This window comes from Pyrus communis, chromosome 16 (genome assembly GCF_963583255.1).
Source record: "Pyrus communis chromosome 16, drPyrComm1.1, whole genome shotgun sequence".
Lineage (NCBI taxonomy): Eukaryota > Viridiplantae > Streptophyta > Magnoliopsida > Rosales > Rosaceae > Pyrus > Pyrus communis.
The window spans coordinates 10,404,178-10,418,912 of record NC_084818.1 but is presented as its reverse complement, the minus strand read 5'-3'; the positions used below and the strand labels follow the sequence as shown (position 1 = coordinate 10,418,912).

At 34.9% G+C, this 14,735-nt stretch overlaps 2 protein-coding genes across 2 annotated transcripts; one reads left to right on the top strand and one right to left on the bottom strand.

The window, feature by feature from the left end:
• The first annotated feature begins 493 nt into the window (after positions 1–493).
• LOC137721293 (NADPH HC-toxin reductase 1-like) lies at positions 494–2,841 on the top strand. Its single transcript, XM_068460398.1, has 5 exons — positions 494–701; positions 896–1,071; positions 1,568–1,780; positions 2,057–2,427; positions 2,659–2,841. Exons 1-5 carry the CDS (start codon positions 590–592, stop codon positions 2,822–2,824), a joined length of 1,038 nt encoding a protein of 345 aa, XP_068316499.1. The 5' UTR covers positions 494–589; the 3' UTR covers positions 2,825–2,841.
• A 353-nt stretch (positions 2,842–3,194) lies between these two features.
• Positions 3,195–5,582, bottom strand: LOC137721292 (probable WRKY transcription factor 53). The gene is made up of 3 exons (XM_068460397.1): positions 4,891–5,582; positions 4,650–4,778; positions 3,195–3,801 (listed from the first exon to the last, which is right to left on the bottom strand). Exons 1-3 carry the CDS (start codon positions 5,214–5,216, stop codon positions 3,195–3,197), a joined length of 1,062 nt encoding a protein of 353 aa, XP_068316498.1. The 5' UTR covers positions 5,217–5,582.
• Between the last annotated feature and the right edge of the window lie 9,153 nt (positions 5,583–14,735).

The window sequence follows — 14,735 nt, the reverse complement described above, 5'->3', positions numbered from 1 at the left end:
TAAACTACGTTAATATTTTATATTAATAAAAAAATAATGTATAAGATAAGGAGAAGAAATGAAATAAGAATAGCGTGAAGAGAATCCTCCCCCTCTTTCCAAGATGGGCAACACGCGGCACCAGAAATAAAAAGGGGGGCAAAACCGTCAACTCACTGCATAATCCAAAAAAACCGAAAAATTACATACCAAGAGAGGGGCAAAACCGGTGAAGCACTGTTAATGAACAATACTTTTCCACGGGTTTTAGAAGTGTATAAAGTAACACGTCTCTTTTGGCATTATTATATTATGAGTGGGGAATAACCACAACGTGGCACTGCGGCGCAATGCACCATTATTCAAGAATTTGGAGTGTTCGGAAATTCCTCACGATGCCGTTTCGATGACGTTACTTCCGAGATTTAATATATTGCTGTATAAAAAAAGTAATGTTAGAAAAATTGAATTATTACTTAAATATTATAAATCGTGTTCATTTTTTTTAGTGGTACATCATGTGTTTTGCAAATTTAATTTGTATAAAAAGCACAAGACTAGATATAGTAGTACTTGGGATTTTGCTTAGAATTGCTGATCGAATTTGCAAATGGAGAACACAAGGGTTTGCGTTACTGGAGGCTCAAGCTACCTCGGCTCTTCACTTATCAAAAGGCTCTTAGAGAAAGGATACACCGTCCATGCAACCCTAAGAAATCTGGGTTCTCTCTCTCTCTCTCTCTCTCTCTCTCTCTCTCTCACACACACACACACACATCAAAAGGCTCTTAGAGAAAGGATACACCGTCCATCCAACCCTAAGAAATCTGGGTTCTCTCTATCTCTCTCTCTCTCTCTCACACACACACACACACAAAACTTGCTTAATTAATATTGTGGATAAATATTTTTGCAGGTGATCCATTTAAAGTGGGACTTCTCAAGGGTCTTCCTACTCTTGGTGCAGACAACAGACTGAAATTGTTTCAAGCAGATATATATAATCCTGATGAGTTTGAGACAGCAATTCAAGGGTGCAACTATATTTTTCACTTGGCCACCCCATTGCAGCACGAGCCCAAGGATACTCAGGTCTGTTCTTATCTTCCTCATCGTCTTGTCTTACTGACTTAAAATATTACAAGAATAGAAAAAGAAAAGAAAAAGGGGAGATCTAGATCTGAAAAGGTTTGAAAGAATTGTTAATTATTATTATTTCTACTTATCTGATCGAGAAAGTAAATTTATTTTGTGTGTTGCGAAAAGTTACTGGTTTTTTGTCCTGTGCCTTCCTCACTAGAAAATATTATTTTATGTGTGACAGTACTGTTTTGTGTTAATTATAGACTGGTTTGTTGCTGGTTAGAATGTTAGTAGAATAAGGAACACATCATTAAAACTAATTAAAAATAAATTTGATTTTGATGTCAAATCCAACTCCTAATCATAAAGGTTTCAAATCTGATCAACAAATAATACTTGGATTAAAATGATTTTTTATGTCAAACATGCATAATGACATCTCCTCTTAAGACTTGACATCTCCTTGGAGATGCTCTAATGCCACGCTTGTTTATTACTGGACTAGTTCAAAGACACTTCTGAAGCTGCAGTTTCGGGAATTAAGAGCATAGTGAGGTCTTGTATCAAATCAGGCACCATAAAGCGGCTCATTTACACAGCCTCTGTGGTGGCCGCATCACCAATCAAGGACTCTGGAAATGGCTTCAAACAGTTTATGGATGAGTCCTGTTGGACTCCCCTCAATCTTTCATTTGCCCTTGCCAATAAAGTATTGATTGTAAGTATATCAAATTTATTTCAATTAAGAAGCAAAATTTATAATTAATGTGTAAGAAAGTTGTTCTATCGTCAAGTCGCTTATGAAGAAATCTCAAGCATTGATGGTAAGAGTGGGAAATAAGTCAGTGGACCGCATTTCTTCACGTGCCGACGTGCAACTGACTCTAGCATGTTTCTTCCTTAATAATGGATTCCTCTATTATTTGTTAGTACTTTGCTTTTTTTAAAAGAAAAGGAAAAAAAAAACGAAAGAGTGGTTAAAATGTGTTTGTAGGACTATACACACTCAAAGAGCCTTTCAGAGAAAGAAGTGTTGAAGCACGCTAGTGGTGACCTTGAAGTAGTCAGCATTGCCTGTGCCCTTGTGGGAGGGGACACACTTCTCACTGCTATGCCTGAGAGCATGGGAGTGCTCATTTCACAAATCACAAAAGATAGTAGGAGATACCAAACCCTGAGATTTTTGGAGGAATTGCTTGGTAAAGTTCCAATTGTGCACATTGAAGATGTTTGTGAGGCACACATACTATGCATGGAGAAGCCTTCCATCAATGGCAGATTTCTATGTGCCAGTGCATATTTGTCTTCAGCAGAAATAGCATCTCACTGGGAAAAAAATTACCCAGGTCTCAGAATAGCTGAAGAGTAAGTTCTAACTTGCTACACAAGCTATTAAGAAAATTTTACAGTACAGGTGTTCTGTAATTCCAAAAAAGTTATCATGCACTCTTCAATTTGCAATTCCTCCTTTATATTTTTGCAAAGGTGGACCACATGATAACGCTTTTAGAGCACTAATAACAACTTCTAAAATCTACAATGGTTCCTAACAATACACATTCAGAACTTTACAAGATTATCCTATCCTTGTTTCAGGTTTGTGGAGGATTCAGGGAGAGACATTGGCTGGGGTTCCACAAAGCTGAAGAAAATTGGATTTGAGTACAAATTTGATGCCAAGGTGATATTAGATGACACTTTAAAGTGGGCCCAAAAGATGGGTGAGTTTGCTTCCAGCCAAAATACTGTTGTCCCCAAGTAATGACCAATGACAATTAAATAACTTGCCTCTGATCAGTGATCAGTCAATTGCAGCAGTTAAGAAGTTCATATTGTGATAATATTTACGGATTTGGTTACAATACTTAAATGTATTTAATATAATCTTTATCTCGAATGCAATTTTATTTTTTAAAATCAGCACTAATCCTCTTGGACCAAAGAATTTACAAATCAATGAGACTATAAGTGGAAAGAAGAAAAAGAAAGACAAAAGAGACACAGAAATGCTACCTCACGCGTTACTTCTACCTAGGCAGAGGAAAGCTATTTTAACAAACCTCATCTTCTCCTCTGCAATTTTTTTTTGGGGTTTTTTTCCTTCTCATGTGGAAAGGGAAAAAGTAAACATTTTAAGTCAAATATTCTGGGGGAAATTCCAAATCATCAATTGAGAAATCAAAATCCCCAATTGGTGAATTGGTAACTGAAGTTGGAGCTGAGATTATCTCAGTGAGACCAGATTCTGAAGTCTGCACATCATGCGCTAGTCCGAAACTGCTCATATGGCACGGTGACACCGCCAAGTAGTCCGACTCAAACGTTGCTGATGGAGATCCAAATATTGGAGCATAGCCATCGACCAAATTGTTCTCCATCATCGTTGAGCAGAAAATATGGTCCCCAACTTTTTCGGATTCAATCGGAGTGGAAGGGAAGTAGAAGGGTGAAAATATATCATCCTCTCTAGCGTCCAAATGTTCAGTTTTAACTCTAAGCCCTGCTCTTCCAAAACTGAACGACATCTCTGGTGAAAATTGTTTCGCTTTTTTTACTTCTAGGGTTTTATTTTGGTTGCCCTTTAACCCTTGCTTAACCCTAGCCAACTGAGAGGCTTTGTTACAAGTATGGACTCCCCTGTAGGTTAGCACGAAGGTTGTTGGATCTGCATCTGATTTCTGAACTTGCTTGGTAGCTACGCAACCCTGTGTTCCACGATGTGTGCATCTGTAGTAGCCTCTGCAATGCAAGAAAACAAAAACCCTCTTTATAAATTAATTTATTCTCTCAGTAAATGTTACATGTACCGCAGATTTTCATTGAAAGTGATATTTTAGATGGTATTTTTTTGATTAAATATCAAGAATCCAAATTTGGGCCAAAGTACAAACAGCTGTTTTGTGGTCCGTACATGATTTTGGTAATATATACGTCGTTGCAGGTAAGTTTTAGGCCGTCCATAGATCGGGTTTTGGACTTGGATCAGTGACCATGCCAAGACACATTTAAGCTAAAAGGAGCTGTACTGCTAGACGCTTTAGAATTTTATAGGCAAAAAACAGAACCAGTACTTGTATACAGACCAACTGGCAAAAAAATTTGAAGGACGCTTTTAGCAGCCACATATATTCACATTTGGATAAGTTCTAACTTCAAAGTACTTTTACTTCCTTTATATATGCAATTGTAGAAATAAAAATGCCAAAAGAAAAAGAAAAATTATCATCTTCTATAATTAGTGCATATAATTCTTAAGCAAAAAAGAAGAAAAAGAAAAAGGTGTTTGATGTCAAGGAATTTTCACGTCCTGCATATGTTTCAGGACACACATGAGCAGCCTGATGATTGACTGATGACATAAAGCAAAAGGGTTATCCCTCTATGAGCAAATAGATACTTGACTGATGGAAATCCAGCCACATCATGCTTTTATTTTTTTTATATTCTTGTTATCTTCTTCAATTAGAGCAGTATAACCGTGCTTTTACACTTAATTTTAAATTTAAGTCCTCATAGATTAGATCAAATTAGAACATCGCTCAAATAAAGAAATAGTAATTCGCACTTCAAAAAGTAAAAGTTCTCACCTTGGATGATTAGCTCCGAGGATATTCTTTTGGCCATATTTTCTCCAACTATAGCCATCATCAAGACTCCCATCTAACCCTGTTCCAGAGGAAACCTTCACTTCCTCGGTCCAGCTGGGCATTGTTTTCCTGCAGCACAAAAAAATCCCAACAATTTGATCAATATCCAATTTCAACAATCGAATTGAACTGATAAAAAAAACTACCCCTTCAACGAAATTAAACCAGATAAAAAAATTACGTCTTCTTGAAGACATTTTTGTGCTTGCAATCCTGGTTAGAGATCTCACTCAGTGGGCTACTATTGCCAAATGAAGTTGGTGATTCCAACATAGTTTCACGAGCTGTGATGTGTTTGGATTCTCCATCAGATCCATCCCCACTACCTGTGAGCAGTGAGAGTGCCTTCTCATATGAAAACAGTATCTTTGAAATCAGAAAATCTCTTGTTTCTTCTGAGGAGGAATGGTGGAGGTGGCTCATGAGCTGCTCAGCCAGCTCCTTCCCTTGCGTTAGCTCACTGGTTAGACTCTCCTGCTCCCGCTCCATGCTCTTTCTCTTCTCCATTTGCAAAAATGTGAACCCAAAAAAACAAAAGTAATAATGCGTGAAGCACTAGAAACACCAAAGCTACCAAATGAGATTGATGGGTAGTTTGCTTAAGTAGATAGAGAGAGAGAGAGAGAGAGAGAGAGAGGGAGAGAGGGAGAGAGGAAGAGAGAGAGCCGTGATGTGATATTATGGAGAGAAGGGAAATGTTGTGTGTGAATTTCTTAGTGAAAGTGTGAGGAAGAAGGGGTGGATATAAGGGGATGGAAAAGAGAAGGAAAAGAGACAGATTTGACCGAAGAAAACCAAATTAATTTGATTCTCTTTTGCCTTAAGCAAATAAGACTAGTTTTCTGGTTATGATCAATTTGTTAGGGTAGTGATGGCGAAATAGTAATTTTGAAAACAAATGTGTATGAAAAGTCTTCCTGACCAATTCAACCCCAATGAAATTCCATTAGACTCACATACTCTCTCTCTCTCTCTCTCTCTCTCTCTCTCTCTCTCAAAACTATAGTCGTAACCAGTGAGAAGCAACGCGGAAGAAGGTTTGAAGATTCTTGGTCCTATCCTCTAGGGTTTAATTCAACACGCCCCCTTTGCGCCTAACGTGGGCAATTTTTATTGGGTGATATTAGAGCGTTTTAGCAAAAATCCAACAAAATATTGCTCCAAGAGACTCCATAAATGGCTCTTTAAACTAACATTGTGAATAATCGCTCTCTAAACTTATAAAGAAGAAGATAGATTTTCACATTTGCGAACTATTACAGAATTATTAAAATTTTAAAACTCTCCAACTATTCAATTATTTCTCTCCTCTTAAAACTCTCTTAAGGAACTAATAAAATATTAAAGATTTATTAAAATACATAATATTGTTGGAGATGTTAATTTAAAAGGGTCTTTTGATATGAGTCCAAAGTAATTAAAAATTGGACCTATTTCAAAAGTAAAAAGTCACTAAAAATTAGACCTATTTCAAAAGGTGGCCTATAAAATTGGACCTATTTCAAATTTTCTCTAATTTTTTTTAAATTAACTAGCTAAAATAGATTTTTGATCATGTTCACTAGCTAATTTAGAGAAACGCTTGGAGATGCTAAGGGGTCATATGGATATTCTGTTTATGTTAGAATGTGAGCATTTAAGTCAAGACTAATTGTCACTATAAGTAGAAATGTCCATTGTCTTTCAAGAAATTACGGTTCAACTTTTTGAATATTGTTATTGACATTCCAAAACATCCTACACTGCTTTATTATAAAGCACAAACAAGCAAATTCACTCAATTTTTTGAGAGTGCTAATAATAACTAATGTGATTGGAAGCCCCTTTGGATAGAAACATATATTCCACTTTGGTTCTTCGTTTTTTTTTTTATAAAAGGCTCCAATTATAATGCCTTGGTTTTTGTTGATTGATTGGCATAATTACTTATGGCGTTTTCATCAAATATATGTATACATATTTTTCGAAATGGTGTGCTAAGATGCTGATAAGCTAGCTTGGTCAGATGAATTTTATTTGCGCTTAAACAACTTTTATCATTCAATGCTCTCAACATATATATTTATTATTTGGAGTTACGCTCTCAACATAGTTAATACTTGAATTGCCAATAATTTTCATTCATTTTAGGGGAAAGAAAAAAAAAAACTAAAAATGACGTATAGTAGTACGTAGTGTGAAAAGCTTTTGCTTACGTTGATGTGTTGATAAATATAAAACCCATGTGTGCTTGAAGCTTTATTTTTCTAATACTCCTACATATTAATTGAATATTACACATATAATATCTTATCATCTTCAACCCTTCAACTAGCTAGTTCCAAGATGTATATTGTAATATACATTATAAATATCATATTATCATCTATCGGTTCTTGTTTCTAGAGTTATCTATCTGTTTTCACACCTAATTACTGGTGTTCTTTTTCTAATGATGATGTGAAATTCTTGTTTGCAACCATATTTTCAAACATTAATTTTATTATGATCTAGCACACAAGGACGTGCATATATTACATGTACAGCGCCTTTGTTCAAAAGGGATCTCTATTTTTTGGGTAAACTGGGGACTAGTCGTGAATATGTGATGCCAATTATATGTCGAACTTCAACGATCCAAACCGTCTTTTTTTTAAATCTTCATTTATAAATTATACTTGCAAAAAATCAATTTAAGCCAAAGTCGTTTACTCGTTTGGCTGTCACGATAAAATTTCAATATTTCTTACAACATAGCATTCGTTAATTTCTTTGAACTTAATTAGATGTCTTAAACATTTTTTATTTAGAAATATTTTGCAATGATGATTTCTGAAGCCCAACTTGAAAAATAAACAATTTGAATCTTTGAAGTTCTTTGAGGAGTAGGTCCCATAACTAGTTTCTATTTTTACAAAAAAGTTTCTTTTAATTCAACCCTTTCATCTAGAAGATTAAATGCACATCACATCGCAACTTATCTATTCTATTAAGAAAACTCTCGTTGTCAACTTTTTTTATTTTTTTTTATTTTTTTATTTTACCCTTACTTTTGATACAAAATAACAATTATATCTTTATTTTTCCTATTTTATCCGCTTTTTTTTTTTAAGAAAATGACAATCATATACTTATTTTTTTCAATTTTACCCTCACTTTTGATACACGATATTTATATAAGGAAGACAAAACAATAATTATGTAATATTAAGAAAAAAAATGCCCTTATTAAGATATTTCATAATCATTGTCTTGTACTCTTTTTTAAAATTTTAAAAACTAATCACACATCTTAATCAAAAACAAAAAAGAAAATGAAATTGTTCACATACAAAGTATGTGCTCATCTTCTAGTATTATATAAGGCAAAGATTCATCAAAAAGATTGATTAACTAAAGTGAATCGGCAACATATACCATATTTTTTTATGGATCAAATCGTCAAGTTCAAGAATGTCATTTTGTAACCCAAAATATAAACTTCTGGATATTATGAGCTTCGATTTTTTTAACTATTTTCTCTCTGCTACCGTGCTACGTACCATTCTTTCTTTAAATCATTACATGCTAGAACCTCTTGATCTTATATCTAGGGATAAAATGTTCTTAGCTTTGCCCCCTACTTTCGTAACATTGCTAACAATAGATATGCCCCTTTGTTTAACAGAAGGGTGTGTGAAACTTATCTCTTACGCCACATTTTATCTCACACACTATAAAAAATAAAAAATAAAAAAACTACTAAACAACTGAAAATATTTGAGAGACCAAATTGAGTGTGAAAATCACAACCTTTCACTCAATTTAGATTTGAATGATAGTTGGTTTTCTTGAAGTTTTGTACTTTTGTTTGAGAGTGTAACATGCACACTCCCTTTTTATAAAAGTATCAGTTAAGAACATATTGACATGTTTAATCATCATATTTTGAACCATTTACCCTTTTTATAATATTTTTTTTTAATTCTAAGAATATAATTTGCCTTGCTAGTTGTCAGAGTGATTTGTCCTTTTGCTGATTTTTCTTTGTGTTCTTTTGTTCTTTTCCACGTACTTGCAAAAACGAAGAAAGTCAAATGTTTTTAATTTTAAGATAAAGCTGCGGGATTTAAATTTAAACTCAAGACATAGGATAATTAGTGGATACAATGTTATATTTCTAAGTTTAGTTTTCACCCATCAGTTTCAAATTAAAACTTTCCTTTCCCCTTTATAATAAATTAGAAGAAAAAATTTACATGACATATCCAGTTAAGTCGCTAATTCATTAAAGAGACAATATAGATAGTTAAAGAGTAATGCTAGACAAAGTTTTAAAAACTAAAGGACATAGAAGTTGATCATTAGTTTATTACTTAAACATTGATAAACATGCTTATTTTTATTGACGACATATCATTTAATTTGTAAATTTAATTTTTCTAGCATTACCCATAATTAAAACAAGAAAGAATATATATAGGTTTTTTGGGGAAAATTTTTTAAACTAATATGTGGGTGGAAGAGCATTTGTCCGAAACTAAAATTTTCTTTTATTCTTTTGATGATAAGCATGTGCTGATTGCTTCTATTAATTGTTCATTTAGCTTGCAATTTGCGAATCGCAAAGCTTAAGATACTAACATTAATGCAACTGTTTTTATTCTTTAACACCTGCAGTTGCAATAGTTCAATGCTGTATTCCTGTCGGTAACTTCTTGTTGCTCGCAACCTTCTTTACTAAACAAAATTAGGAAAAGGTTAAAATGAATACAAGATATCGGTGCGTGAATAAATGTTTTTAATTACGTGAGTTACACGCTTTTGATTTGGTTTATTCCATCAAAATATATATCAACATCACAACTCAAGTATAATTATCATGACGAAGTCTTCAAGAACTTTATTAAGATTGTGAGAATCTTTGAATCTACTATCAAAAAACATGTTAGAACAAACACTGGCTACCAAACCAAAACGAACTCATTTCAATTTACATTTGCTTTCTCGGTATTTAATTGATCACATGCATGCAAATTTAAGCATCCTTTTTCTTAGCTTTCCGTCCCTGTCAGTATTAAAGAGACCACAAAACTTATAAATTTCCAAGAACCTGCCAAGTCTTTGTGCAGAAACGAAAGAATAGTGAAATAAAACATGAATTTATTGGGGCCCTTCTAATGTTCTATTTTTCTTGTTCCGAAGTGGCCCCAGTTCTTTTCGCGTTGGTTGTTTCATTGTGAGCTCAATTTATTTTTATTTTTTTTTCCGTTTTTTTAAAGAAATTAACAGACATGATGGAATCACATTGATTATAATATATGTGCTTCTCTCTATGAATCATGCACTTCAAATTAGGTTAAAATAAAATATCGTTTGTATATTAAAAATAAAATCTTTTATAGGTTTTTTTGGGTCGAGGATAGTTTGTGGGATTGAATTATTGAACCAAGTCAAAAGCGGTGAGAACCCGACATATTCCCAGTGGACATGCCATCCTACCCACTCGGTTTCAAAGGACTCAGTCAGAGTGTTCAAGGGGTTCGTCCTACCTCTTTCATTTATAGGAGATTCAAAGTAATCAAATCCATTGATTCGATCTTCAATTATCTTTCCTTGCTTGATGGAACAATGCCTTTCAATTATCAAATGAAATGGGATCAACCAACTAGATTCATTATTTCTCCACACTGTCAATTGTCTTTGGGAGCAAATGGGATGAGTGGTTATTAGATTGGGTAATGGGTTATTAAAGGACTATCCACCTTACGAGTGCAACTTCTTAGTCACCCAAAGTTTGATTAGCAGAATAAAAACCTTGCAACAGTAGTCCAATGTCATCTAGCAACTTATACACTTTCACTTGCCCAAATCTAGTAGGAAAATGCACTTATTTTTTTATGGGTTGACTAACATGCTCTTTTTAAATGTTTAGTTGTCGTGAATAAACTTGATATATGTTTACTTTTGTGAGTCATTATTGAGTTAGTCTACTCATTAATTATTCACATCAGTTTATTTTTATTTTATTTTATTAAATTGTTACAAATATCCCTTTACTTATATGATTATCTTTTACTTAATTTTATGATTAAATATACAAATTGAATATTGTTTCTCCTTATCTCAATTTTTTCTTCTACCACATCACATGTCCGTGTAATCTATGTTGTAGGTATGGACTTATAAATGTATGGAAGATGAAATCTCTTTGAAATATTTTTATGGATGATAGATACATTAAGTTTTATTTATTTTCATATATACCCATATTACATGTTAAATATATTTATCAACATATGGTATAGGTATCATATATGATGACATCAATTTTCTTTTAACTATTTTTCATTGAAAGAGATTATATTTTCATATTCTTAGGTTCTATTATCACCACATGCGAATTTGAATTATATTATTGTTAACTCATTGTGAGGCTAAGCCCACCCGCTCCTCTTGGTATAGATAATATTATTTGTTCAAAAACAAATTCAAATTAAAAATTCAAGTAAAGTTGCATAAAATTAAGAAATTTAATTAAAACTTAAAAATAGAAAAACTACACTAAATCCAATAACAGCTCAAAATTTTGAACCTAAATCAAAGTATCCCTAATTTCGTTGTACCATCCTTCTAAAGTAAATACGGCGGGCATTCCTTGCTACATATAAAATAGATTGACAAAGTCATGTTGTGCTTTAACAAAAAATACTCCTCTAATCTAATCAAGGAGCAACACACTAATTGCCGCTTAGTACTATGGTCTAGTGGTATTCCTCTTCACTTGTAAGTGAGAGGTCTTATGTTTGATTCTCGTCAAAGGAAAATTTGAACCATATTATTACTAGCCAATTGTGAGTCCAAGTCCATCCCCTTTCCTTAGTATAAATAATATCGTTTGTTAAAAAAAAAAAAAAATACAACACACTAATTGAATAAAAATTTCTGCAAAGGAATAGTTTCGGAAGAATAATGCTATTTCGTAATTACTCCTTAATTTTAAAATTTATTAATTATTAACTTAATAATTGTCTTATCTCTGTCTCAATTATATATGCTATTGAAAGTGTTCATTTTGCATGGATCATGCATGAGCATGGATGTTGGCATGGATGCATCGATTCCAGTTAGCAACAAAGGAGGAAATTAGCGTGCAAATCTTCTCCACCCTAGCTATTCCCTAGTTGCTCCCTTGTTGTCAAAAGAGCAATTATGGATGTATGTTACTTTATCCTCCTTTCTTGACTTTAAGGACCAAGGGTGGCGTGTGTAATGTGCTTTGAACTTCTTAACATAATACAGAAAATACAAAAAGAAACTCTTCAATTTACAACATGGTATCAGAGCAGTGTCTTTGTTTAGTATGTCTCTACATATCCTTGTATGTTTTTTTAGCCAACACAAATGGCGGAAAAAGGTTTGGTAAACCAAGGGGCATAAAGCTCACTTGCTTCTCCTCCTTCAATCTCGAGGGTGATGTCAACCCTAATCAAAGGTTGTGTTCAGTTGTACTAAATGAGCTCAACTATCTCCCTTGATCAAGAGCAGTCACTTTGGCTCTTAGTGGAAGGACCAAACTCGGCTTCATCAATGGGGTTGTTCAAGCTTCAGAAGCCACCTCTTCAAACTACGATACATGACTGTGCAGAGACCAATTGGTCATGTCATGGCTACTCAACTCAATGGAGAGAAAAATTGCAGAAATCTTCAGTTATTCAGATCATCTCAACCCCTATGGGAGAAAGTGACGGACGTGTATGAAAATCAACACAACACAGCTAAAATATTCCAGCTCAAAAGAGATGTTGCAACTCTTCAACAAGAATCCAAGTCCTTTGTGCAACACCTTAGTGATCTCATTGGTATGTGGAACGAGCTAGATGTCTATCGTCCTCAGACTACAAATGTTGATGTGTTATTAAAAAAGGCCGAGGAAGATAAAATCTTCCAACTTCTTGCTAGCTAGAATGAAAAAATATGAAGACCTCACAAGCCATGTTTTGATGAGTTCTGAGCTTCCCTCATTCTCCAACGTATGTGTTACCATCCAGCGTGAAGAATTCATAAGGCGTGTCATGAACCATCCAATGTGATAGAAAGGCAACCATGCAAGAGTCTCGAGCCTACTCGTCACGCCACAAGTTTGGTGAGACAAGGGTTTCTAAAGAAAACAGCTAGGTTTGAAATGTGAGCATTGCATTGGGATTGGTCACATTGGATTGGCCACACCAAGGATAGATGTTGGATACTCCCATCAGAATTGAAACCAAAGTTCAACAAGGATAGCAAGGGAAATCCCAAGTTTTTTCAAGGCTTTTCATATAGAACAAACCATGCAGCAAGTGCAGCATCTTCATCAAATAACAACCAATTGGATTGCGTTTCTAATCCAGTTACGTTGTTGAATAATTTTGCTGCTAACCTTTCAAGAAAGAGAGGGAATCTTGAATATGAGGAAGCAACAGAAGTGGGAGCTGAGAACACATTGCCTTACTTAGCAAATTTGCTGGATTTCTGGCTAAGGAAGTAAACCATGGAGACACTGCAGATATACTTAATGCCTTCTCAAATGCTCTAAGTACAAGTTTTATACATGATTGCTGGATTATTGGTTATGGTGCCACTAGTCACATGACAAACAAAATTCAAAGCCTGAGTGATTTTAAAAATATGTCATCTAAAGTTTCTGTTGCCAATGGGAAAAGAGTCTCTGTCATGGGAAGCGGGAAGATCAATTTAGTCTCAAAACAAGAATGCACAACTCTTTATTTTCTTTCATTTCCATTTCAACTCATGTCCATAGAAAAAATTGTGGAAATTTTCAGGTTGACGGGCCGAGGGCCCACTCCAACAACACCGATACTGTCCCCACTTAACCACCTGCACAATCCTCAGGTGTGGGGTTTTTATCACAAAAGGCCTCGGTATTAATTAGAGAGAGGTATTTCTATTTAAAGCACTCTTCTCTTCTCCCTCTGTCCGATGTGGGACCGGGGGTTCCAACACTCCCCCGCACGTGAGACCCCACTTATGGGTCACACGTGAATTTCCACACATCGGCAACCACGTGGAGCCATGTCGGGACTCACCCAATCACGCGGGGCCAATGGGGACCCACCCAAACACGTGGCATCTTTGGCCTACGTGGACAATCACGCGGGGCCAATGGGGACCCACCCAATCACGTGGCAGTACGGGCCCGTCCCCTGGCTCTGATACCATGTGGAAATTTTCAGGTCGACGGGCCGAAGGCCCACTCCAACAACACCGATACTGTCCCCACTTAACCACCTGCACAATCCTCAGGTGTGGGGTTTTTATCACAAAAGGTCTCGGTATTAATTAGAGAGGGGTATTTCTATTTAAAGCACTCTTCTCTTCTCCCTCTGTCCGATGTGGGACTGGGGGTTCCAACAAAAATGACTCAAACTTTAAATTGTCTTGCAATTTTCTCACCTTATAACTTGATATTTCAGGACATAGCCACCAAGAAGAAGATTGGTGAAGGTATCTTTACTACTTGTCAAAGGATTTCCAACCATCAAGAAGACTACATGTTAGTTCAAATAAACCTCAAGATCCACACTTATGACATCAACGTCTAGCCCACCCATCTGATCCCATTTTGCTGAAGTTGTTTCCTAGTTTGTGTCAATCCCATATCAAGTGTGACATATGTCATTTCTTCAAATTTGCTAGGTTACCTTTTAGTTCCTTTTTGTCTATAGATAGTAAGCCTTTTGAATTTGTGCATTAAGATGCTTGGGGTCGCATTTTGAGTCCTTTGTTGGCTATAAGTACTTTGTAACATTTGTTGATGATCTTACAAGAATGACTTGGTTGTATCTTTTGAAGTCTAAAAGTGAAGTTGTCAATATGTTTAAAGACTTTTACAATCTTGTCATCACCCAATTTGGTTCCAAAATTTAAACTCTAAGATCGGATAATGGCATCGAATACAAGTCTAACACCATGTCACAATACTTGAGCACAAATGACATTCTTCATTAAACTAATTGTGTTGGCACACCACAACAAAATGGGTGGCCAAGAGGAAAAATAAAGAGT